We start from the raw sequence: 26707 nt of genomic DNA on the forward strand, positions 1-26707 counted from the left end.
AAGTGGGTGGATCACCTGAGGTCAGGTGTTCCAGACCAGCCTGACCAATATAGGGAAACCCTGTCTCTACTAAAAATACAAAAATTAGCCAGGTGTGGTGGCATGCGCCTGTAAGGGGAGATTGAAACAGGAGAATTGCTTGAACCTAGGAGGTGGAGGTTGCAGATCCGAGATCGTGCCATTGCATTCCAGCCTGGGCAACAGAGCAAGAGTCCAACTCCAAATAAATAAGTTTGTCCTACTCAGCAGTCCTCTTTCAGGGGTAAAAGTGTAATATTTGGGTTTAGGGCTTCAGGGTGCCCTCAGCTCTCTTGAAAGGATGTTTCTCCAGGTTTTTGGTCTCCTGCCCTCTCAAGAATGAGAAAAAGGGGACCATGATGCAGTGTGCAGTAAATGCTAGACTTAAAAGTGTTTGTAGGGGCCGGGCGCAGTGGCTCAAGCCTGTAATCCCAGCGCTTTGGGAGGCCGAGGCAGGTGGATCACGAGGTCAAGAGATCGAGACCATCCCAGTCAACATGGTGAAACCCCGTCTCTACTAAAAATACAAAAAATTAGCTGGGCATGGTGGTGCGTGCCTATAATCCCAGCTACTCAGGAGACTGAGGCAGAATTGCCTGAACTCAGGAGGCAGAGGTTGTGGTGAGCCGAGATCGCGCCATTGCACTCCAGCCTGTGTAACAAGAGTGAAACTCCGTCTCAAAAAAAAAAAAAAAGTGTTTGTAGGAAGTGATTTATTCAGTAGGAAGTGATTTATTCAGAGACAAACCAGAGAAAGAAACAGTTAGCTCTCACACTCAGTGAGAGAATCCAGAAAGATGGAATCCAGGAGAAAAAAGCAGCTTCCACACTAAGTGGAAGGGAATGGAGAGAGAAATCGAATTCAGGAGGGAAAGACAGGCCTCCACGAGTGTGTGTGGAAGGGTACTCCAGAGGGGAAATGCAGGAGAAAGATGGCTTCCACGAAGGGAGTGTTCGTGGATGGGGACCCAAACATGGAGTCCGAAGGGCTGTGGAAGAAGGGGACTTTTAACCTGGGAGGAACCTCCACCTTCTCTAAGACTCCTGGCCAACGAAAGTACCTCAGAACTTCCGCTGCAGTGATTGACTTTGTTTCTTCCTGTGCCCTCGAAATTCAAACAAACCGTTAAATCTCCCGGATGTAGAGAGATGGGAGCGGGGCATGGCGCTAGGAAGTTCTTGCCCTTAAAACTATGCCTCCGCCAGCCGGGCGCGGTGGCTCAAGCCTGTAATCCCAGCACTTTGGGAGGCTGAGGCGGGTGGATCACGAGGTCAAGAGATTGAGACCATCCTAGTCAACGTGGTGAAACCCCGTCTCTACTAAAAATATAAAACATTAGCTGGGCATGGTGGTGCGTGCCTGTAATCCCAGCTACTCAGGAGGCTGAGGCAGGAGAATTGCCTGAACCCAGGAGGCGGAGGTTGCAGTCAGGCGAGGTTGTGCCATTGCACTCCAGCCTGGGTAACAAGAGCGAAACTCCGTCTCAAAAACAACAATAACAACAAAAACTATGCCTCCTTGTGGACCCGGAAAGAGAACACATTCCCTAAAAAGGATTTTCTACAGGAAATGTCTATGCAATTCTGCAAGGCTTTTTCTCCCTCTGTGAGCAGCTTATTTTACTATCTAAACTGCTGTCCAATAGAGTAGCCACTAGCTACATATACCTAATTATAATTAAACTCAGTTTCAGTGGCATAAGCCACATTTCAAGTACTCAGTAGCCACACGTGACTAGTAGCCACAAATTGAACAGCGCAGATATGGAATACTTCCATCATTGCTAGAAGTGTTGTGCAGTGATGATGTCAAACTCTTTTTGCAGAAAATCTAATTTGTTTTCTTATTCTGACAATGAGATAAAATCTATCAAAATATGCTTATTATTCATTTTTTGGAGACAGAATCTGGTTCTGTCACCCAGGCTGCAGTGCAGTGGCAAGATTTCAGCTCACTGTAACCTCCGCCTCCTGGGTTTAAGCGATTCTCATGCCTCACCCTCCCGAGTAGCTGGGATTACAGGCACGCACCACCATGCCAGACTAAGTTTTTGTATTTTTTGTACAGATGGGGGTTTTGCCATGTTGCCCAAGCTGGAGTTGAACTCCTGAATCAGTCTGCCTGCCTCAGCCTCCCAAAGTGTTAGGATTACAGGCATGAGCCATGTGTCCAACATGTTAAACTTCAGTGTTAAATTGGCTGAAATATAGCACAGAACCACCAGAGATTTTGGTGAGGCCAGCAAAATCTGCAATTTTTTTTTTCTTGGCTGTGCATAGTTGCCTTGCAGCTCACAAGGAAATCCCAGCATTTTTGTCTTGTTTTCCCTTTTGGAAAACACAGTCTTGCCTCCCTGGGGAATACTAAAGCTAACATAAGCCTTATGTACTTAACCACTGGTTGGAATAGTGCGCATGGACAGGTTAACTTCTGTGTATTTGTCAGTCCACTTGCCTAAGAAGTAAGGGAAAACTTTGCTTCACCTGTCAAGAATGTACGAGTTTTGCTCTTGTTGCTCTAGCTGGAGTACAATGGCACGATCTTGGCTCACTGCCATCTTCACCTCCTAGGTTCAAGTGATTCTCCTGCCTCAGTCTATCGAGTAGCTGGGATTATAGTCGAGCACCACCATGCCCAGCTTTTTTTTGTGTGTGTATTTTTAGTAGACAGGGTTTCTCCATGTTAGTCAGGTTGGTCTCAACCTCCTGACCTCAGGTGATCCTCCCACCTCAGCCTCCCAAAGTGTTGGGATTACAGGCATGAGCCACTGCACCTAGCCTCAGTATTATTAAGTACATGAATACAAATTGAGTTAATGTGATAGGTCCTAGGAGAGAATCTAGCTTAGTCTTTTTCTGATGGAGGGATTACTCCAAGAACTGCTACCCTGGTTCTGCTAGCCTTTAAACTGGTTTAAGAGCATCTCTGGGCTGGGCGCAATGGCTCATGCCTATAATCCCAGCAGTTTGGGAGACGAAGGCAGGCAGATCACAAGGTCAAGAGATTCAGACCATACTAGCCAACATGGTGAAACTGTCTCTACTAAAAATACAAAAATTAGCCAAGTGTGGTGGTGCATGGTGGGGGGTGGGTGGGTGGGTTTTGTTGTTTTGAGATGGAGTCTTACTCCTGTCGCCAGGCTAGAGTGCAATGGCACAAAAACTCAGCTCACTGCAACCTCCGCTTCCCAGATTCAAGCGATTCTCCTGTCTCAGCCTCCCAAGTAGCTGAGACTACAGGCAGCATTTCACCATGTTGGTCAGGCTGGTCTCGAATTCCTTGACCTCACCAGATCCACCTACCTCAGACTCCCAAAGTGCTGGGATTACAGGCATGAGCCACCAGACCCAGCCAGCCAACTAATTTTTTATTTTTAGTAGAGACAGGGTTTCAACATGTTGCCTAGGCTGGTCTTCAACTTCTTCAGTGGGCTTAAGTGATCCACCCACCTCAGCTTCCAAAAGTGCTAAGATTACAGGTGTTGGCCACCATGCCCAGCCTTAAATCCTTCCTACTATGTCCAAATTTCAGACCTCTATTAGTTTGAATTTTGTAGCTTAAGAACTAAGAAAGAGTCAAAAGTGGTAAATACCAATCACACAAACACAAAAAGATAGTGTTAGAAATGTTTATTTGTCAAAAAATTTTAAAAAAGGGAACGAGTGGAGTAAAACAAGGCTAAATTTCAGCTAATGCTGTACCACGATCACAGGTCAGACATAAAAAACAAAACAAAACAAAACAAAATCCCCAATGGTCCTACCAATTTCAGAAGATTTAACTTCAATGTTAGAGTCCAGAGCTAACAGAGGAGAGTAAAAGGCTGCTTGCCACTACATGGTCATTTTAAAGGGAAAGGAGATGCTGCAGGTAGACAGGGAGAAGGATTCAACTCCTAGGGAAAGCAAGATAAGAGGGGTTCCACTGCACAGGAAAAAGGGGATGCCAGCATAATCCTTACCTAGGGCTGCTCAGAGCCTGAGAATATAAGGAACAGAGTGAAAGGCTACAGAGACTAGTATCAGGAGGAAAGAAAAGTCAACTTAGAAGAATTAAGAAAGAAAACATAGTTGGTCACAAACTCCTTTTGTTTACTGAAACATGAAGCAATGGAAACATCCCGGCAAAGGGGACCGCGCGGAGCAAGTTCTCATATATGACCGCAGCCCGAGGGTTCAGTCCGCAATTATCCTACCTGAAAGAGAGCACAACACAAGAGGCTTACACAATGCCTGGAGAGCAGCCTGGCTCCGAGTACAAGGGCCCTGGGTCACGTCCTGTATTGGGGGAGGGGGGGGACAAAGAAGAAAACAAAACCAAGTCAGACTGGATCTAACTCACATCCCATGTAATTACCTAGGAGTCTAATAGCTATATATAGGAATCTATTTATGGGTACATATATAGGACAAGATGCAATCTAGCTGAAGAATGTGTTGGTGATAAATCTTTCTTATCCACCTTTTAGGCAAGATAACCCCTGTGACAGAAGTCTACTGTTGCTGCAACAAAGGGCATATATACATTATCAAGAACTGCAATTTAATTTTGGGGTCCAGGAAAACAGAAGATGTTGAGATGTCTTATGTGGCCAACTGCACTATTCTAAATGTTTTGTTTTAATCTTTCACAGTAAACAAGCTTTCAGAAATGATGGTCACAAGGGTAGGGTATCAAGGAGCAGCCATTCACCCGATTCCAACACACCTACATGTCAGCACACTCACGGAGTTAGAGTCATAGTTCCAGTAGTTCCCCTAATTGACCAAATCTCCCTTGCCAAATCAAAAGAAGAAATCACTCCTAGAATTCTCTAATTCTTCTACTGATGATGGGAACTCCAGACACCAATGGCTGGGGGAAAAAAAAAGTTAACTCACACCAAGTTCCTCTACTTATTACAGACAAAGGGCCAAATCTTGGTCTTGATCTGTGCCAATCGACTTCAAAAGTTGTGACGTTCTTGGATCAGTTCTGCTAGGGTGAGACCCGAATTTGGATCCCCAACAGTTCTGGAGTATTTCATCCTGGCAGCCTCATTAACATCAGGCTCCTGGGACTGCAACCAACTCAGGGTTATTCAGTCCATTTGAGGTTCACACCTGGAAGGTAAGTTTCTTTAAAAGTCATCACTAAAAAGAGGTTAGTTGAACAACCACTGCTTGCAGTCAAAATTCATTTAAAAATGTCCTAGCAATACCTTTTGAAGACCACAATATATGAATTTAATATTTAACTTTGAAACACCCTTGAGAGAAACAGGTTATCTGATAGATTTATACCAGCTTACTTCAGAGGCATATCCCACCTCATACTAGATCCAGCTGCATTAAAAGTAAAAATTAATGGCAAATTACAGATTTTAAGATCACTTCACACACGCAAACACAGACTTGCTGCACAGTGGTCTCGAGATCTCAAGCCTTGGTGACATGCATATAGGGTACAACTTATTACAGGTTGTACCATATTTGCTTCTCAAGTCACATAAAAGAGCAAAGTCTACGGCTTTGTTTTTTAATTTCTTTTTTTTTTTTTTTTGAGATGGAGTCTTGCTCTGTCACCCAGGCTGGAGTGCAGTGGTGCAATCTTGGCTCACTGCAACCTCCACCTCCCAGGTTCAAGCAATTCTCTTGTCTCAACTTCTCAAGTAGCTGGGACTACAGGCGCCCAACACCACGCCTGGCTAATTTTTGGGGCTTTCACCATATTGGTCAGGCTGGTCTCAAACTCCTGACCTTAGGTGATCCGCCCGCCTCCACCTCCCATAGTGCTGGGATTACAGGCATGAGCCACCATGCCTGGCGTTTTTTTCTTCATTTTCTTAGAGAGAGGAACCACTCTGTTGCCCAGGCTGGAGTGCAGTGGCTAACTGCAGCCTCAAACTCCTGGGCTTAAGGGATTTTAAGCAGTTTGCTAATAAAACTGCTCCTGGGCAGCAGTTTTATTAGCAAACTACTCAGCCTTAGCCTCCTGAGTAGCTGGGGCTATAGGCATGAGCCACTGCACACAGCTGCTTTGCTGTGTTCTACATTTATTGCCAAATTGATAAGTTAGCAACACTAGAAACTCAGTAGTAACTCACTTTAACCTTGCTACTGGGATTCAAGTGATGCACAATTTCAAGGTACAAAGAAAACCATGAGAGTATAAAGTTGTCATGATGCCATTTCCACTCAGATGAAAAGATTTATCCATCTTTAGATACTCAAAATTGCCATTCTAATACTTTTCGTACACATTTCCTGATGTAGGAAACAGTAAAATTTTATAGTCCTATGACATTGGCTTTCATCACCTATGCAATTTTCTACACATCTGAAAATTATCAGTTTATATAATTCCTTAAATGTTCCTCACTTCAACCACAAAAATTGCTGGAAGAAATGGGAAGCATCAAGGCCGGGCGCGGTGGCTCAAGCCTGTAATCTTAGCACTTTGGGAGGCCGAGGCGGGTGGATCACAAGGTCGAGAGATCGAGACCAACCTGGTCAACATGGTGAAACCCCGTCTCTACTAGAAATACAAAAAATTAGCTGGGCATGGTGGCGCATGCCTGTAATCCCAGCTACTCAGGAGGCTGAGGCAGGAGAATTGCCTGAACCCAGGAGGCGGAGGTTGCGGTGAGCCGAGATCGCGCCATTGCACTCCAGCCTGGGTAACAAGAGTGAAACTCCCGTCTCAAAAAAAAAAAGAAATGGGAAGCATCAGGGTCTAAATGACAGCCTCACAGGCTGTGAAGAAACAGGGCTTAAGTGCCCATATAGAACAAGATACTATAGATTACTAAACTCCATGAGACTTTGAAGTAAATGTCTTAGAAGTAAACATCTGAAATTTATAGGACTTATTCTGGCATATAGGTATGTTAGAAGAGTCCTCTGAGAAAAGGATGATGACCTAAGAAGTAAGTTTGTTTTTAAAAAAAAAAAAAAAAAAAAGCCAGGTGCAGTGGCTCCCAGCAGTTTGGGAGGCCGAGGCAGGTGGATCAACTCTGGTTGGGAGTTCAAGACCAAAATTAGCTGGGCGTGGTGGCACGTGCCTATAATCCCAGCTACTCAGGAGGCGGAGACTGCAGTGAGCCGAGATTGTGCCACTGCCCTCCAGCCTGGGCAACAAGAGCATGACTCTGTCTCAAAAGAAAAAAAAAAAAGGGAGAGACCATTTCTCAGGCCGGAATACAGTGGTGTGATCATAGCTCACCGCAGCGTTTTTTTTTTTCTTCCTGAAACAAGAGTCTTGCTCTGTCACCCAGGTTGGAGTGCAGTTATGAGATCTTGGCTCAATGCAACCTCCACCTCCCAGGTTCAAGCAATTCTCCTACCTCAGCCTCTTTAGCAGCTGCATCTATAGGCATGCACCACCACCACACCCAGCTTATTTTTGTATTTTTAGTAGAGACAGGGTTTCAGCATGTTGGCCAGGATGGTCTCGATCTCCTGACCTCGTGATCTGCCTGCCTTGGCCTCCCAAAGTGTTGGGATTACAGGTGTGAGCCACCATGCCCAGCCTGCAGCCTCTTAAAACTCTTGGGCTCAAGCAATCCTTCCAACCTCAGCATTCTGAGTAGCTGGGATCACAGGTACCCCCGTTACACCCTGCTAATTTAACTTTTCTTTGTAGAGACAGGATCTTGCTATGTTGCCTAGGCTGGTCTTGAACTCCTGGGCTCAAGTGATCCTCCGCCTCAGCCTCCCACTGTTGGGATTACAGGTGTGAACCACTGCCTCTGGCCTCAAAGAGCAGTTTTATTAGCAAACTAGAATCCTAAAATAATAGTTAAAATTCTCACTGTGATAATCATTACTAACCCCTGAACCTGTACCCTTCAGCGTACCACTGTAGTACTTCTGTAGTAGAGAGAGGATGGGGTTTGGAATCAGGCCTGAGTTTGAATTCTAACTCTACCTTTCATTTACCAAACAACTGGGCAAAGTAAACCTCTCTGAGCCTTAGTTCCTTTCTCCATAAAAGAATAAAACCTTTCAGTCTTACTGTATAGTTGATATAAACAGTGTACATATGTTAGATCTCTTAATTGTTTTTCTGTAACCAAATATTGCAACTGATTAAAGAATGTTCTAACAAATTGAATTTGTTGTTATCTCAGAAGGAACAAGTTGGAGTCATATACTAACAGCTTGACAGGCCAAATGGAACTTAAGGCCTAAGCTAGAGAAACATTGAAGACTAACATGTAATTTGCACCTTTTTTGGGTACTGTCTGGACAGCAAACAGGCGGCTCTAACCTCCTCTATGAAGCATGGGTCTCTTGCAAGGGAACTAAATAGAATCTCTTAACCATACCCACCCCTCTCTCACCTCCAGTTTTTAAAAGGCTGAGTACCGGGCTCGGTCGACATACTGCTCCCGTTCATACCGGGCCATGTCATACAGAGAATTCCGTGTAGCTGCTGAAGCCTGAGATAACTCACTCTCTGGCCCATAACCGTAGCCCTCTCCAACTGTGGGGAGCATGGCTGCAGCACGACGCAGTGGGCTCCTGTCCCTTCCATAATAAGAGGAAGTGGTGGCCGCAGCAGCAGCCATAGCAGCTGAAGTGGCAGCAGTGCCAGAGTTTGGCAGTAGGTGTCTGTCGTAGGGATCAACAGAAGTAGAGTTGAGGTGGCTTGTCACAGTTGTACTTTGGACTTGAGGCAGATGGGACATGGTCTGCTCTGCGTAGTTGTATGCAGAAGCTGCTGCTGCTGCTGCTACTGCCTCATAAGAGCGGACCCGGTATCGCTTATAGTAATCGAGTGCTCCGTATGCATCGTTGTAATACATGGATTCCCCATAGCCCATGGTGTAAGGTGTGCGAACTGCTCCATACTGTTCATTATACTGTTCAGTAAAGTCTGCCACACGACCTGTACGATCTACTGGACACTCTTTGGACCAGTGCCCTTCTTTCCCACAGCGATAGCAGCCACTCTGGTCTCCCATCCCAGGGGCAGTCCGAAGCCGGCTTGTGGACAACTGCACGTGCATTCTTTTGCCTTGAAGAAATAGATGTAAGAAGACTTTATTGCAACTCATTTTCTTTTTCCTCCCCAAATGAAAGTAAATTAGTTATCATAAGGCCCCCCCCCCCCAACACACATACTCCTGTGACCCTATTTCAGCAACCTCCTTTTTAAAAAAAAACAAAAAAACAAACTCTTTGGTTTCTCCATGATGGCCAGGCTAGTCTTGAACTCCTGACCTCAGGTGATCCACCAACCTCGGCCTCCCAAAGTGCTAGGATTACAGGCATAAGCCACCGCACTCAGCTCAGCAACCTCCTTTAAAAAGTAGTTGAAGTTTTGTTTTGTTTTTTCCTTTTTGAGACAGTTTAGCTCTTGTTGCCCAGGCTGGAGTGCAGTGGCACAATCTCGGCTCACTGCAACCTCTGCCTCTTCAGGTTCAAGCAATTCTCCTGCCTCAGCCTCCTGAGTAGCTGGGATTACAGGTGTGTGCCACCATGCCTGGCTAATTTTGTATTTTTAGTAAAGGGGTTTCTCCATGTTGGTCAGGCTGGTCTCGAACTCCCAACCTCAGGTGATCCGCCCGCCTCAGCCTCCCAAAGTGCTGGGATTACAGGCGTGAGTCACTGTGCCCGGCCAGTGGTTGAAGTTTTTTTCTTTTCTTTTTTTTTTTTTTTCAGTTGTTGAAGTTTTAATACAAATGAGAGCTAGAAAACTTGATTCTGCAGAGACCAGTCAATACTTTCTACTTAGGCCAGGAGTAGACCAGACTCCCTCCTGCTTCTGTCTCCACAACTTTCCTCTTTCCCCTCAAACAGAAACATTGGAAAAGTCTTCTCACTTCTAAGACTATTACTCATAACGATTCAAAATCAAATAACCAACAAATCAAATAACCAACAAAACCTCAGTTATGCCAAATTTGGAAGGCATCTTGTTCATCTCTCACTGATAGAGGATCAGGTAGGCATGAGCATTTATTGCTTAAAAACCACATCAATCATCCGTCCATCTTGTTTCCTCCAGCTATTTTTGTAGATGTCACCAGAAGGCTCCCAATCATGGGTATATAAACCATACCTAGTTGGTCAACTGCTTCATCTCTAGTATCTCTGGGAGTTTTAAGACCTTCCAGATTTCAACTCACCCTCACTCACCCACCCCAAAGCTACTGTGGAAAACTATCTGACCAAGGTCTCTCAACAAGAATAATCAGATTTTGAAACAGTACTTGTTTCTTAGGAACAGTGTGTTCACATGTAATGAAATAATTGGCATTTCATCCAGCAATGTAACTTACAATTCTTTATAGGGATTAACAACTAGTTAGAAAAATGCAGCATTGGCCAGGCACTTTGGGAGGCTGAGGCAGGCGGATCATTTGTGGTCAGGAGTTCGAGATCAGCCTGACCAACATGGAGAAACTCTAAACATAAAATCAGCCAGGTGTGGTGGCACATGCCTGTAATCCCAGCTACTCCAGAGGCTGAGACAGGAAAATTGCTTGAACCCAGGAGGTAGAGGTTGCGGTGAGCTGAGATAGCGCCATTTCACTCCAGGCTGGGCAACAAGAGTGAGACTGTCTCAAAAAAAAAAAAAAAAAAAAAAAAAAAAGAAAGAAAAGTGCGGCATTTGCCTAAAGGCCTCTAGGAGCTCATACAAATGGGCCACATCCATTTCCACTTCCAAAAAATGACCAGCACTGAGGAACCTGAGAGAGGAGAACAATCTGCCCAGGGATTCTGAACCACCAAACCCAGGGACCCTCACTCATGACAGCATCTGAAGTCTTTAAAAGCAGTTAAATGAGTATTCCTGGCAGTATTTTGAAGTCTTTAAAAGCAGTTAAATGAGTATTCCTGGCAGTATTTAGTCCCAGGTTGACTCTCCTGGAGCTCAAGTCAGTGCTTTTCAAACTGTAGCCAAAAGAAAATGCACAGGAGGCTGGGGCAGGAGAATCACTTGAATATGGGAGGTGGATGTTGCAGTGAGTGAAGATTGCCCCAATGCACTCTAGCCTGAGTAACAGTGAAAGACTCCGTCTCAAAAAACAATACTAGGCCGGGCGCGGTGGCTCAAGCCTGTAATCCCAGCACTTTGGGAGGCCGAGGCGGGTGGATCACAAGGTCAAGAGATCGAGACCATCCTGGTCAACATGGTGAAACCCTGTCTCTACTAAAAATACAAAAAATTAGCTGGGCATGGTGGCACGTGCCTGTAATCCCAGCTACTCAGGAGGCTGAGGCAGGAGAATTGCCTGAACCCAGGAGGCGGAGGTTGCGGTGAGCCGAGATCGCGCCATTGCACTCCAGCCTGGGTAACAAGAGCGAAACTCCGTCTCAAAAAAAATAAATTAAAAAAAAAAAATACTAATAATAATTAAAAATGCAGTCAGCACAGATGCAGAGAACAGGGGCTTCTCATTACTCTTAAGGGCTGCTCAGAACAAATCCCCCCTCCATGATGAGCAAGTTGCTCTCTTTAACAAACCTTGTTCTGAATGCAGTTACATGAGAGGAAGCCTTGTGCTCCACCATCCTGTAGGAAAACAGCCCTATTCAGGATGGCAGCCAGAACAGTGCCATGCATTGACCCTGAGAGGGGAGCGGGTTAGTGCAGTAATACCATTTCAGTCAAATTTGTCTTGCCCAATGTCCAAGAGTTCTATCACTCCAGTTTCTAGAAGAAACAAAAGTGCAGGCTTTATACCTCCAGCTGCTAGCAGACAGGCAACATCCACTATTACCACTGATAGAGTCAGCAGATACCAAATGGCACTAAATCTCAAAGCATTTTGCCATCTTCAGAGATTTAAATACTTCTAATTCTTAGAAGGGCCACAATGCTAACTATGCTTTGAACAGAAACACAGATTTCTGCCACAATTTATATCTCAATTGCAGAGTTCCCTATAGTTTAGCGCAGGTGTCCCCAAACTGCGGCCCCCTGAGGCCCTTTATCCGGCCCCCTGCCGCACTTCAGGAAGGGGCACCTCTTTCACTAGTGGTCAGTGAGAGGAGCACAATATGTAGCAGCCCTCCAACGGTCTGAGGGACAGCGAACTGGCCCCCTGTGTAAAAAGTTTGGGGACGCCTGGTTTAGACTAAAGGATTATAAATGACTTTCAAATATACATGGTGACATTCAGCTATGTGACAGACACAAACTATGCTCCAATTGTGAAGTCAGAGTGACGATGACAATCTAAAAAGGAGTCAATCCAGACGCTTAAAAGTAACATTTTTAACAAAAAATTTTTTTTTCTTTTTTTTTTTTTTTAGACGGAGTTTCGCTCTTGTTACCCAGGCTGGAGTGCAATGGCATGATCTTGGCTCACCGCAACCTCTGCCTCCTGGGTTCAAGCAATTCTCCTGCCTCAGCCTCCTGAGTAGCTGGGATTACAGGCACATGCCACCATGCCCAGCTAATTTTTTGTATTTTTAGTAGAGATGGGGTTTCACCATGTTGACCAGAATGGTCTCGATCTCTTGACCTCGTGATCCACCCGCCTCGGCCTCCCAAAGTGCTGGGATTACAGGCTTGAGCCATGTAAGATGGCAAATTGTGTTTAAAAGCGCCCAGCTTTTAAACAAAAAATTTTCAATTAAATTTGCACTTTACTTTTATAGATTCTGGGTCCTGTTTTGAGAAACAAAACCCAGCAATTTTACCCTGTTTTTAAACTAAATCCAATCTTCATTCCTGCTTTTATTTAGGGGGTGGGAACTGTAGTTTATCTGTGGCAAAAATTACCTGTGTAGTCATGAAAAGGATGCAGGTATCATTTTTTTAAACCTAGAAGTAAAGAAAAAAAAATCTATAATGGGAGCAATAGGTTAAAAAAAATTTTTCAAACCAGTTTCTCCAAGCTGGGTGCGGTGGCTCTTACCTGTAATCCCAGCACTTCGGGAGGCCAAGATGGGTCAATCACCTGAGGCCAGGAGTTCGAGACCAGCCTGGCCAACATGGCAAAACCCCATCTCTACTGACAAAATACAAAACATTAGCTGGACATGGTGGCGCATGTCTGCAGTCCCAGCTACTCAGGAGGCTGAGGCACATGAATTGCTTGAACCCGGGAGATGGAGGCTGCAGTGAGCTAAAATTGTGCCACTGCACTCCACCCTTGGCAACAGAGCAAGACAAGGCCGGGCGCGGCAGCTCATGCCTGTAATCCCAGCACTTTGGGAGGCCGAGGTGGGTGGATTACCAGGTCAAGAGATCCAGACCATCCTGGCCAACATGGTGAAACCCCATCTCTATGAAAAAGTTAGCCGGGGCCGGGCGCAGTGGCTCAAGCCTGTAATCCTAGCACTTTGGGAGGCCGAGGCAGGTGGATCACGAGGTCAAGAGATCGAGACCATCCTGGTCAACATGGTGAAACCCCGTCTCTACTAAAAATACAAAACATTAGGCCGGGCGCGGTGGCTCAAGCCTATAATCCCAGCACTTTGGGAGGCCAAGGCGGGTGGATCACAAGGTCGAGAGATCGAGACCAACCTGGTCAACATGGTGAAACCCCGTCTCTACTAAAAATACAAAAAATTAGCTGGGCATGGTAGCGTGTGCCTGTAATCCCAGCTACTCAGGAGGCTGAGGCAGGAGAATTGCCTGAACCCAGGAGGCGGAGGTTGCGGTGAGCCGAGATCGCGCCATTACACTCCAGCCTGGGTAACAAGAGCGAAACTCCGTCTCAAAAAAAAAAAAAAAAAACAAAAAAACAAACAAAACATTAGCTGGGCTTGGTGGCACATGCCTGTAATCCCAGCTGCTCAGGAGGCTGAGGCAGGAGAATTGCCTGAACGCAGGAGGCGGAGGTTGCGGTGAGCCGAGATTGCGCCATTGCACTCCAGCCTGGGTAACAAGAGCGAAACTCTGTCTCAAAACAAACAAACAAACAAAAAACGTCAGCCGGGCGTGGTGACACGCACCTGTGGTCCCAGCTACTCGGGAAGCTGAGGTGGAAGAATCGCTTGAACCCAGAAGGCAGAGGTTGCAGTGAGCCAAGATTGCGCCACTGCACTCCAGCCTGGCGACAGAGCAAGATTCCATCTCAGGAAAAGAAAAAAACACAAAAAACAAAACAAAACCACCAGTCTTTCCAATGGTTACAACTAACCTTTTTTTTTTTTTTGAGACGGAGTTTCGCTCTTGTTACCCAGGCTGGAGTGCAATAGCACGATCTCGGCTCACCGCAACCTCCACCTCCTGGGTTCAAGCAATTCTCCTGCCTCAGCCTCCCGAGTAGCTGGGACTACAGGCGTGCGCGACCATGCCCATCTAATTTTTGTATTTTTAGTAGAGACGGGGTTTCACCATGTTGACCAGAATGGTCTCCATCTCTTTACCTCGTGATCCACCCACCTCGGCCTCCCAAAGTGCTGGGATTACAGGTGTGAGCCACCGCGCCCAGCCAACCTTTTATTTTTATTATTTTTTTTTTTTTGCGAGACTCTTGCTGTGTTGCCCAGGCTGGAATGCAGTGGTGCAATCTCGGCTCACTGCAACCTCTGCCTCTTGGGCTCAAGTAATTCTCCTGCCTCAGTCTCCTGAGTAGCTGAAACTATAGGTGAACGTTACCATACCTGGGTAATTTTTTGTTTTAGTGGAGACAAGGTTTTACCATGTTGGCTAGGCTGGTCTCGAACTCTTTGACCTCAGGTGATCAGCCTGCCCTAGCCTCCTAAAGTGCTTGGATTACAGGCATGAGCCACTGCACCCAGCCTAGCCTTTTAATTTGAATACCCTAAAGTTTTCATAATAATTAAAAAATACTATGCTTCTCTATTATTATACCTTAAAGAACCAGGGTAAAGAAAATTGAAAGATTAATTCTTATCTTCTACACTTGGACAGGCCAAAAGGTTAAAGATTTCCTGAGACTTCCAAAAGTTACTGAAGTTTGTCCAACATTTTCCAGAAAACCAGCCCAATAAAAGTGTTTTCTTTTGAAAGCTATGACAGAAAAGAGCACTAACATACTGTGAAATGGGAAACTTGGGTTCTTAATTTCTGAGTGCCTGTCAAGTACGAAGATTCAGAGAATACTGAGGTTGTAGCTAATATACAGTATTATTCTACTTAATGCTTGTTTACATATAAGGGAAAAAAGCAAGACCCCTGAACCCTTACATATCCTTTCCAATTAAGCTGCCTGAAACTGTTATTTAGGAATAGCTTCTTTAGGCTTCCAATGCAAACTACGTGCTAAGGAAATGAGTTCACTGCTGCCTGTAGAAAGGAAACAGATGCTCAAAGAGGTAAACTCAGATTCCACTTTCTTTTAGAAGTCATACAATGTAAAAAGCCTCAATGGCAGCAAATAACATATAGAAATAAAGGTTCAAAAGATGTCCAAGTGGCACTTTTTTGCTGTTTTTTTGTTTGTTTTTTGAGATGGAGTTTCGCTCGTTACCCAGGCTGGAGTGCAATGGCGCGATCTCGGCTCACCGCAACCTCCGCCTCCTGGGTTCAGGCAATTCTCCTGCCTCAGCCTCCTGAGTAGCTGGGATTACAGGCACGTGCCGCCTGCCCAGCTAATTTTTTGTATGTTTAGTAGAGACGGGGTTTCACCGTGTTGACCAGGATGGTCTCGATCTGTTGACCTCGTGATCCACCCGCCTCAGCCTCCCAAAGTGCTGGGATTACAGGCTTGAGCCACCGCGCCCGGCTACTGCTGTTTTTTTTTTTTTTGAGACGGAGTCTTGCTCTGTCGCCAGGCTGGAGTGCAGTGGCGCAATCTTGGCTCACTGCAACCTCCACCTCCTGGGTTCAAGTGATTCTTCCGCCTCAGCCTCCCGAGTAGCTGGGAACACAGGCGCGTGCCACCACACCTGGCTGATTTTTGTATTTTTAGTAGAGATGGGGTTTCACCATGTGGGCCAGGATGGTCTGGATCTCTTGACCTCGTGATCTGCCCGCGTCTGCCTCCCAAAGTGCTGGGATTACAGGCGTAAGCCACCGCTCCTGGCCTGTTGGTTTGTTTTTGAGTCTGAGTCTTGTTCTGCTGCCCAGGCTGGAGTGTGGTGGCTGGTCTTGGCTCACTGCAACCTGTGCCTCCCTGGTTCATCAAGCGACTCTCCTGCCTCAGCCTCCTAAGTAGCTGGGATTACAGCGTGTGCCACCATACCCAGCTAATTTTTCATTTTTAGTAGAGATGGGGTTTCACCATGTTGGTCAGGTTGGTCTCAAACTCCTGTTCTCAGGTCTTCCACCTGCTTCAGCCTCCCAAAGTGCTGGGATTACAGGGGTGAGCCACTGTGCCGGATTTAAGTGGCACTTTTTTTTTTTTGAGACAGAGTTTCACTCTTGTTACCCAGGATGGAGTGCAATGGTGCGATCTTGGCTCACCACAGCCTCCGCCTCCTGGGTTCAGGCAATTCTCCTGCCTCAGCCTCCTGAGTAGCTGGGATTACAGGCACGTGCCACCATGCCCAGCTAATTTTTTGTATTTTTAGTAGAGGTGGGGTTTCACCATGTTGACCAGGATGGTCTTGATCTCTTGACCTCGTGATCCACCCGCCTTGGCCTCCCAAAGTGCTGGGATTACAGGCTTGAGCCACCATGCCCGGCCTATTTTTTTTTTGAGATGGAGTTTTGCTCTTGTCGCCCAGGCTGGAGTCCAATAGCTCAATCTCAGCTCACGACAACGTCTGCTTCCTGGGTTCAAGTGATTCTCCTGTCTCAGCCTCCCGAGTAGCTGGGATTACAGGCATGCACCATCACGCCTGGCTAATTTTGTATTTTTTTTTAGTAGAGACGGGGTTTCTCTATGTTGCCCAGGCTGGTCTCGAACTCCCAACCTCAGGTGATCCGCCCACCTCGGCCTCCCAAAGTGCTGGGATTACAGGCATGAGCCACCACACCTGGCCCCGAGTGGCACTTTTAAGAGACCACCTTCATTAGTAGACAACTGAAAAGAACTTACATTGAAAAATGCGTCAAACTGGTATCCAGATTGTGTTTTCTGTAAAGCTACAACTTACTGTCCAATACTAAGCTTACTCCTGTCATCTGGGAGAAAAAATACCAGAGTTGGTTATAAAAATGTCTCTATCTATAACTTGGAGTAGAGGACTCTCTCCAGAGGAGCCAAGCTAAGAACATGAAAACCAAATACAGGATTTTTCTTTTCCAATTCATTTTAGTGTCGGCACTTTCTTTTTCTTTTCGTTTTTTTTTTTTTTTGACAGTCTCACTCTCTCGCCCACTCTGGAGTGCAATGGTATGATCTCAGTTCACTGCAACCTCCACCTTCCAAGTTCAAACAATTCTCCTGCCTCAGCCTCCCAAGGTACTGGGATTACAGGTACCCACCACCAAACCCAGCTAATTTTTTATATATATATATTTTTTTTAGTAGAGATGAGGTTTTGCCATGTTGGCCAGGCTGGTCTTGAACTCCTGACTTCAGGTGATCCACCAGCCTCAACCTCCCAAAGTGCTGGGATTACAGGCATGAGCCACCACCCCTGGCCAGTGTCTGCACTTTCTAAGGGAGTGAAGTTTTAAAAAATCTTATGGATCCACTGCATTATTCAGATACTCACTTCCAAAAATAATTACACCTGCCTTATTAAAACACATATTTGGGCTGGGCACAGTGGCTCACACCTGTAATCCCAGCACTTTGGGAGGCCGAGGTGGGTGGATCACAAGGTCAGGAGTTTGAGACCAGCCTGGCCCAACATGGTGAAACCCCATGTCTACTAAAGATACAAAAAAAATTAGCCAGGTGTGGTGGCACATGCCTGTAATCACAACTACTCAGGAGGCTGAGGCAGGAGAACTGACTGAACCCAGGAGGTAGAGGTTGCAGTGAGCCAAGATCATGCCATTGCAGTCCAGCCTGATGACAGAGCAAGGCTCTGTCTCAAAACAAAACAAAACATCACAAAAACACATATTTATCCTAAGCCAACTACCCCCAATTAACTGATTTTTTTATACATCTTTTTGCCCTTTTTCTTTTATTGTTATATACCTATAATATATATATAATATATAAAATATATATTTTATATATAAAATATATTTTATATATAAAATATATATTATATATAAATATATATATATAATATACATATATTTCTTCAAATGGAGTCTCGCTCTGGAGTACAGTGGTGCAATCTCAGCTCACTGTAATCTCCACCTCCCAGATTCAAGCCATTCTCTTGTCTCTGCTTCCTGAGTAGCTAGGATTACAGTCACCCAACACCATGCCCGGCTAGTTTTTTCATATTTTTAGTAGAGACGGGGTTTTACCATATTGGCCAGGCTGGTCTCAAACTCCTGACCTCAGGTGAACCACATGCCTTGGCCTCCAAAAGTGCTGGGATTACAGGCATGAGCCACCGTACCCAGCCTGTGTTAAATATATTTAAAAGGCAAGGGCATTCTGTATACATTATTAGAATACCTCTGCAATTTGTACCCAACTTTATATTCTTTTACATTTTGATCATTACCTGTTAGGAGAAAACCCTCCTTCCCACCTCCACTGTCCATCAGATAATCTCCCCATCAAATTAAAATAAGTAAGAATACTTTTAAAAGCTGAAGTGCAGCAACATTCCAAAATAATAAAAACATGTTAAGAAAAGCAAATCGGCTGGGCGCGGTGGCTCAAGCCTGTAATCCCAGCACTTTGGGAGGCCGAGGCGGGTGGATCACGAGGTCAAGAGATCGAGACCATCCTGGTCAACAAGGTGAAACCCCGTCTCTACTAAAAATACAAAAAATTAGCTGGGCATGGTGGTGCGTGCCTGTAATCCCAGCTACTCAGGAGGCTGAGGCAGGAGAATTGCCTGAACCCAGGAGGCGGAGGTTGCGGTGAGCCGAGATCGCGCCATTGCACTCCAGCCTGGGTAACAAGAGCGAAACTCCGTCTCAAAAAAAAAAAAAAAAAAAGAAAGAAAGAAAGAAAAGCAAATAAATAAGGAAAGCGTCACTATCTTACTTTCAATACATTTTAAACCAGAACAGAAGCACTCATGGTTCCAAACAGCACTCATCTGTCATCATACAGCGCTTTTACTGTCAAAACACTTTCACATCTATTATTTCATTCTAGCCTCACTAGGGATCATTAACTCTATAGGCTCCTCTACCAATCTCCACTATGCAAACTTTCTTACCCTTTGCTGGTCAACTTTTCCTCCTCTTCCATTACAGTACTGATTTTCTCATTCTGTTTTCTAGGTTAAACAGAGGACCCAAAAGTACTTAACAACCCCTTTAAAGACACCCAGGGGATAAAAGGTGTTGACTTAGGAAGCACGTAACTGGCTATGAACATGAGGTCCAAGACGACACTGTTAACAAAACACTTGTAGAACAGTGTTATCCAAAAGAATGTTCTATGATGATGGAAATGTTCTGTCTCTACTAATAGGGTAGCCACAGGCTTCACTGAGTGCTTAAAATGAGTCTGGTATACACCTAAAAAATTGAATTTAAAATTTTATTTAATCTCAATTAATTTCGATTTACTAAGCCACATGTGGTTACTAGCACAGTTCTAGAGACTTCTGACAAACCTCTTGTGGTATTAGTGACGATGTACATACCTTTATTATCAGTATAAATAATATGATATGCTATAGGATGTTTTACTGGAATTTCTTCAAGAGTGGGACCATCATTCTCATTCAGTGTGATATATTTGGAAATGCCCTTGTTTTTCTTAGGGTTAAATAATGGTAGGTGGAGCAGAACACTCATGGCATGTTTTTTGACTCTGCTTGAATAGACCGCACAAATTTGAGCCACCAAAAGATACTCCCTCAGATCCAGACTCGCCACCCAGATTTATAATATAGGGTTTCTTCTAGATACCTTTTTTCCTTCTTTCCCACCAGTATTCATTGCCTAAGGCAGTAAAGAACATAAATCTTAAGCATTTAAACCCTCAAATATAAGGCTTCCTGATCATAACCAAACAAGTAGGTAACCCATGGACCTTCATCTTCCCTTCTCTCATAAGGTACTCGTTTCCCCAGGCAGATTAACTTCCAACAGCACTCAAAAGATTGCAAGAATCCTGCAGGATAAAGTAACCTACAATTTGTGTTCCTATGTCCTAGCAAACCTAAAATGGGGAAGTGTTTGCTTCCCCAGGAGTAAATTATGCTGAACGGAGGTAAACATCATCTGTTATTTCCAGCTAAAACATAATGGAAGAAACCACCCTGCCACTCCCATAGTCTTGTGTTCTTGCCTGTCTCGAGCTATACCCACCCGGCTCTACTACCCAGGCCCAGAGCAATTCACCTTGAAACTCTGTGTTGTCAAGGCCCCTGATGGCCTCCACTGCATCCTCTGCCCGCTCCATGTGTACGAAGGCATAATCTTTCACGATGTCACATTCGATGACCGGACCATACTCCTCAAACTTGGTTCGAAGCTCTTGGTTGGTACAAGTTGGGCTGATGTTACCCACGTGCAACTTGGTTGAAGCTTTGCTCTTATTCTTGCTGGCTTCAACGTTGATGTTCACCCCATGAAGTTTGTAATGGTGCAGGTTGCGTATGGCATCTTCCGCTGCGGTTTTGTCTTCTATGTGCACAAAGCCGTAATTCTTAATGATGTCACATTCCAGCACCTTCCCATACTGCTCGAAAAGAGAGCGGATCTCCTGCTCTGTGGCCTCCCGGGGCAGGTTTCCGATGAACAGCTTCACCATCCTGACAAGAGCCTGGGAGAGAAAAACAAGATTTCAAAAGTCAGGGGTGTGGTGGGAAATTTCGGTGCACTGCAGCATTTTCGTCTACTCCTCCAAAGTTCTTGCACCTTAAGGACCCTCACATAGACGTTCGCTATTCTTCCTCAATAGAGGGAGGGCGGTTTGTTCTTGAGGAGTGCGAGCTGTGTGTGACATGCAAACAGCACGTCGAGGGTCAGCATGCATAGGGCAGTCTATCATCTCCGTGAAATGGAGCGTAAATACCAGAATAAGCTGTTCCATGTCTTAAAATGAGGAAAGAGAAACGCCCAAGCAAAAGCAAGGAACATCTATCGCAGTGCGCCTGCTAATAAGGTTTTGGAGGGAAATCTATGTGCCTCTCCTACGTGCGCTAGCACCTTTTAAGATACCCTAAAAAGAAAGAAGTCCCCTCTTCCCCCAAACCGGGACCAATTACCCGCCCCCCAGCGGCCAACTCTCCAGTTCCTTCGCCCCAACAAAGACTCGACCCGACCCCTGCCCCGCCTCCTTCCGGAGACCCGGCCCCGCCTCCTCCCGTTGTCTTCCCGGACTTCCCGCAGCAAAATGTGAAAACCAAATCCGGACCATGCTGTCTCCCGGAGGTCTGGCCCAGCCCCCCAGGCTCCCCACATCACACACCAAAGAACCCCTCGCACCTCCGGGTGGCGGCGGTGGCGGCAGCGGCTCCCGCGTCAGAGCGAACCCTACAAAATGGCGACGGCCGCTCGAGCCTCGACGCTACCGGGCCCTTTCTCGCGCGCCAGCTCACGCACGCGCGAGTGCTCACTGCTTCCTCCTTTAACCTCGCGGGATCCCAGTGGCCAATCCTGAAGCTCCATACAAATGACCGCGTAGCATGGGGGCGGGGCCTGCTGGTGGCCTTGCTGCTGTGCGGAGGTCAGCCCGCCCTCAGCCCCAGCCAGCCAATCACTACCTTGGAAGTGGTCGCCGCTCCTGCGTCAGAAGAGCTCTGGACGCCACCACTGCCTGGAGTAGTGGAGGCCCGGGGGAGTCACTCGCCGTCACAATGGGTCGCGTTATTGGGCCCTCTGAGGGGGCGGGGTGCTGATGACAAAGGGTAATCTCTCCAAGTGCCCTAAAAAGGGGCTTTCGTAGCCGGCCGGCCTCTGTGGCAGCTTGGGGCAACATTTCAGAAATGCAGGCGCGCCACATATTAAGCAGAACTAGTCATTGTTTCGTAGAGCTTTAAACACTAAAGTTTTTATTGCAGACGCGTTATTTATTGGTACGGAAAGAACCAAGGGACGGAAAGATAACCTGGCATTGCTACTCAGGCTACGCTTAGTCATGTTTTGTCTGCTCATGAGTCCGGGTGGGCTGGCTCGCTCTCATTGTGTGTCCGTCACAGTCCTGGTCTGTGGTGAGCACAGTAGAGGAATAGTTGATGGAGAGGCCCAGGGAGGTCCCCGTTTTGGGGTGGGACAGGGTCTCCTTGTCCACACCAAGCTGGAAATCTATGTAACGGTGAGTTTCCCGACACACTCGCGCATTCAAAATTCAGCTGTTGTCCAAGGGCACCTCCTGGCGGTAAAAAGTTTAGATGGGCCGGGTGCGGTGCCTCAACGACTGTAACCCCAGCACTTCGGGAGGCCGAGGTGGGCGGATCACGAGGTCAGGAGTTCAAGACCAGCTTGGCCAACATGGTGAAACCCCCGCCACTACTAAACATACGAAAATTAGTCGGGCGTCGTGGCGTGCGCCTGTAAGCTCAGCCACTTGGGAGTCTGAGGCAGGAGAATCGTTGGAACCCAGGAGGCGGAGGTTGCAGTGAGCCGAGATCGCGCCACTGCGCTCCAGCCTGCGTGACGGAGCGAGACGCCATATCGAAAAAAAAAAAAAAAGAAAGAAAAAGGCTTAGGCAGATTCCCCACTGTCACCCTCCAACAAAGCATAGCAGTTTATGGAGATTGATGAATTGGGTTTATCGCCTAGTAGAGCCTGCCAGAGAGATTGTCAGTCACCATTCCCCATTGTAGTGGCTCCGTAACGGCTTCTCTAATATTATCAGGCACACATTCCCCAGGCTGCCCTCTTCCACCCCAGCTACTTGAATATGTTCTTTCCCTGAGTTCTTTTTGTTTCTCAGCCATTTCAGAAGAGGCACTGTCCTTCCAATTTTATTTTATTGTATTGTATTTTTTATTTAATTTTTTAAAAGACAGAGTCTTGCTGTGTCATCCAGGCTGGAGGGCAGTGGGGAGATCTCAGCTTACGGTAATGTGCAACTCCCAGGTTCAAGCCATTTTCCTGCTTCAGCTTCCCAAGTAGCTGGGACTCCAGGCATGCACCACCACACTCGGCTAATTTTTGTATTTTTAGTAGAGATGGGGTTCCACCATGTTGGCCAGGCTGGTGTCGAACTCCTGACCTCAAGTGATCCACCTGACTTGGCATCTCACAGCGCAGGGATTACAGCCACTGTGCCTGGTCCTTAACTATTATTTTTGAGTCAGAGTGTCACTTTGTCACCCAGGCTGGAGTGCAGTGACACCATTATGGCTCACTGTAGCCTCGACTTCCTGGGCGCAAGTAATCCACCTCAGCCTCTGGAGCAGCTGGGACCACAGGCATGGGACACACATCCAGCTACTTAAAAAAATTTTTTTGTAGAGATGGGGGTGTCTCATTATGTTGCCAGACTGGTCTCAAACTTCTGGGCTCAAGATGTTTCCACTTTAGCCTCACAAAATGCTGGGATTACAGGTGTGAGCCACTGCACCTGGCTTACTATGTGTTTTGAATTTAAAATAGCACTATCCTAAGTTAGTATCATCTAATGTTTATGCTCAAATTTCTCCTGGATTGTTACAAATGTCTTTTTACAGTTGATTTCTTCTAATCTGGACTTAAACATGGCATATTTGCATAAATTATGTAAATAGTGTTTTTTGAGTTGTATAGCTCATTGTGCCTTACTGTTTTTCCACTAAGGGCTATGTTGCTTCATGATAGCTAACTAGTGAGTAATGCAGTACTCCGTGGTGTACAATCACATATTGTACCTGTTCATCTCTGGGCATAGGGCGCTCAGGTTGCTTCCAGCCCTCTGTCATTATAAATAAGGCTGCGGCCAGGTGCGGTGGCTCAAGCCTGTAATCCCAGCGCTTTGGGAGTTAGAGGCGGGCAGATCATGTGGTCAGGAATTTGAGACCAGCCTAGGCAACATGGTGAAACCTGGTCTCTACTAAAAATACAAAAATTAGCCGGGCACGGTGGAGGGTACCTGTAATCCCAGCTACGCAGGAGGCTGAGGCAGGAGAATCGCTTGAACCTGAGAGGTGGAAGATACAGTGAGCCGAGACCGTGCCATTGCACCCCAGCCTAGGTGACAGAGAGATACTCCGTCTCAAAATACGTAAGTAAATAGACAAGGCTGCAATGAACATGCTTAACTATGTGCCCTAATTCTGTTTGAGAATTTGGGGGGATATAAACCCAGAGGTGGAATTGCTGGGTCATAGAGTATATCTAGAACTCACCTGTCTAGGCTGGGTGCTGTGGCTCACACCAGTAATCCCAGCACTTTGGGATGCCAAGGTGGGCGGATCACAAGGTCAGGAGTTCCAGACCATCCTGGCCAACGTGATGAAATCCTGTCTCTACTAAAAATACAAAAATTATTTGGGTGTGGTGGCATGCGCCTGTAGTCCCAGATACTCAGGAGGCTGAGGCAGGAGAATTGCCTGAACCTAGGAGGCAGAGGTTGCAGTGAGCTGAAACCACGTCATTGCATTCCAGCTGGGGTGACAGAGAGAGACTTTGTCAAAAAAAAAAAAAAAAGAAAAGAAAGAAAAACAAGGAAAGAAAAGAAACCTATCTAAGTAGCACAAATTGTTCTCTGGAAAAGCCGCACCAGCATACTCTTCCACCTGCAGTACATGAGGGGCTTTGTATCTCTACATCCCTGCCAATGATTGACATACCACTTTTCTAATTTTTGTCAGTCTAATAGATATAAAGTGATATTTCATTGTTGCTTTAATTTTTATTTCTCTGATCACTAATGATTTTAAGCATCCCTTCTTGTTCTTTTTTTTTTTTTTTTTTTTTTTTTGAGATGGAGTCTTTTGTGATCTCAGCTCATTGCAACCTCCACTTCCTGAGTTCAAGCAATTCTTCTATCTCAGCCCCTGAGTAGCTGGGATTACAGGAGCACGTCACCATCCCTGGCTAATTTTTGTATTTTTAGTAGAGACAGGGTTTCACCATACTGGTCAGGCTGGTCTCGAACTCTTGACTTTAGGTGATCCACCCACCTCGGCCTCCCAAATTGCTGGGGTTACTTACAGGTATGAGCCACCATACCTGGCTTTTTTTTTTTTTTAGAAAAGGTCTTGGCTGGAGTGCAGTGACACAATCATAGCTTACTGCAGCCTTGAGCTCCTGGGCTCAAATGATCCTCCTGCTTCAGGATGCTGAAGCCCACAGCCCTCAGCCTCCCAAGTAGCTAAGATTATATGCCCAGCTAATTTTTTTGTTTGTTTGTTTTTGGTAGAGATGAGGTCTCACTATGTTGCCTGGGCTAGTCGTACACCTAGCCCCAAGGGATCCTCCCACTTTAGCCTTCCAGTATACTAGGGTTACGGGTGGCCTCTTGAATTTTCAAGTTTGTGCTTCTGTAAATTTCCTGTTCATATCTTTTGCCCATTGTTGTTTTCAGGTTGCAGGATCCTTTTTGTTGTTGATTTTTAGGGCTTTTTTTGTATATTCTAGATATTAATCTCTTACTGGTCTCAAATATCATATCTCATTCCACTAATTATTAACTTTGTCCATGGTGTCCCTCATTGAACAGAAATCCTTATTTTTTAGACAATGAAATTAATTTCTATCTTAAAGCTGTGCTTTTGAATTTTTTTTTTTTCTTTTAAATAGCCTGTTGCCCAGGAGTGCAGTGGGGTGTAATCATGGCTCACTACAGCCTCGATTTCTAGGGCTCAAGCAATCCTTCCTCCTCAGCCTCCCAAGTAGCTGGAACTACAGGTGGGTGCCACTATGCCCAACTAATTTTTAAATTTTTTTTCTGTAGAAATGGGTTTTGCTGTGTTGCCTAGGCTGGTCTTGAATTTCTGAGCTTGTGATCCTCCGTCTCAACTCCCAAAGTGCTGGGATTACAGGTATGAGCCACTGTACGTGGTTTGCTTTTGAACTTTTGTATAAGATGTTCTTTTGTAGCCCCCACTAGTCACGAGATATTACCCACATTTTACTCTATTATGTTTTTTTTTTTTTTTTGAGACGGAGTTTCACTGTTGTCACCTAGGCTGGAGTGCAGTGGTGTGATCTCAGCTCACTGCAACCTCCACCTCCCGGGTTCAAATGATTCTCCTGCCTCAGCTGGGACTACAGGTATGTGCCACCATGCCTGGCTAATTTTTGGATTCTTAGTAGAGATGGGATTTCACCATGTTGGCTAGGCTGGTCTCGACGTCCTGACCTAAGGTGATCTGCCTGTCTTGGCCTCCCAAAGTGCTGGGACCACAGGCATTAGCCACCTCGCCCAGCCTACTAACATTATTTTTTTTACCTTTTGCATTTAGATCTGGATCTCATTTAGAGCAGTGCTGTCCAATACAAATACAATGTAAGCTACATATGTAATTTTAAAATTTCCAGCAAGTACATGAAAAAAGTAAACAAAATAGTTGAAATTCACTTTAATGATACTTTTGAAACCCAATATATCTAAAATATTATTTCAACACATAATTAATATAAACATTAAGATATTTAAAGTTGTCGTCCTTTTCCATGCTTGACATCTGGTGTTTTACAGTCATGGCACACTTGGATTGGCTACATCTCAGTAGCCACTCATGGCTGGTGGCTGCGGCTTTGGACAGCATAGACCTAAAGTCCACTCTTGTAGGGAATGTTAAGTAAGAATGCAAATATATTTTTCTCTACGTAATTTTTTTTTTTGAGACAGTGTCTACTTTATTGCCCAAGCTAGAGTGCGGTGGCATGATCTTGGCTCACTGTAACCTCTGCTTCCC

At 45.7% G+C, this 26707-nt stretch overlaps 2 protein-coding genes across 7 annotated transcripts in view; one reads left to right on the plus strand and one right to left on the minus strand.

The window, feature by feature from the left end:
- RBM4 (RNA binding motif protein 4) overlaps positions 1–6781 on the plus strand; it is a 35853-nt gene extending 29072 nt beyond the window's left edge. Inside the window, exons 3-4 of one of the 2 annotated variants that reach the window (XR_012518209.1) lie at positions 4488–5930; positions 5971–6781. Coding sequence is in view for 1 of the 2 variants with exons in the window: in XM_074401743.1 (XP_074257844.1) it covers positions 4488–4642 (155 nt within the window). In the remaining variant the exon portion in view is untranslated. Of the gene's footprint in view, positions 1–4487 lie in introns of both variants that reach the window. The other variant, XM_074401743.1, reaches the window with a different exon arrangement.
- LOC101039447 (RNA-binding protein 4B) lies at positions 3634–20669 on the minus strand. Of its 5 annotated transcripts, none has more exons than XR_012518211.1 (3): positions 20258–20669; positions 4900–9019; positions 3634–4214 (listed from the first exon to the last, which is right to left on the minus strand). XR_012518211.1 is itself a non-coding variant. In XM_003941222.4 (3 exons), the coding sequence occupies exons 1-2, from the start codon at positions 20667–20669 to the stop codon at positions 8352–8354; spliced, it is 1080 nt and encodes a 359-aa protein (XP_003941271.1). In that variant the 3' UTR covers positions 3634–4214; positions 8343–8351. The 5 variants fall into 5 exon arrangements, 3 of the variants coding, with proteins under 3 accessions (XP_003941271.1, XP_010350289.1, XP_074257845.1); XR_012518210.1 differs by having other exon boundaries at positions 3634–4296; XM_003941222.4 differs by having other exon boundaries at positions 8343–9019.
- Positions 20670–26707: the final 6038 nt, after the last annotated feature.

The sequence above is a fragment of the Saimiri boliviensis genome, chromosome 6 (genome assembly GCF_048565385.1).
Source record: "Saimiri boliviensis isolate mSaiBol1 chromosome 6, mSaiBol1.pri, whole genome shotgun sequence".
Classification (NCBI taxonomy): Eukaryota; Metazoa; Chordata; class Mammalia; order Primates; family Cebidae; genus Saimiri; species Saimiri boliviensis.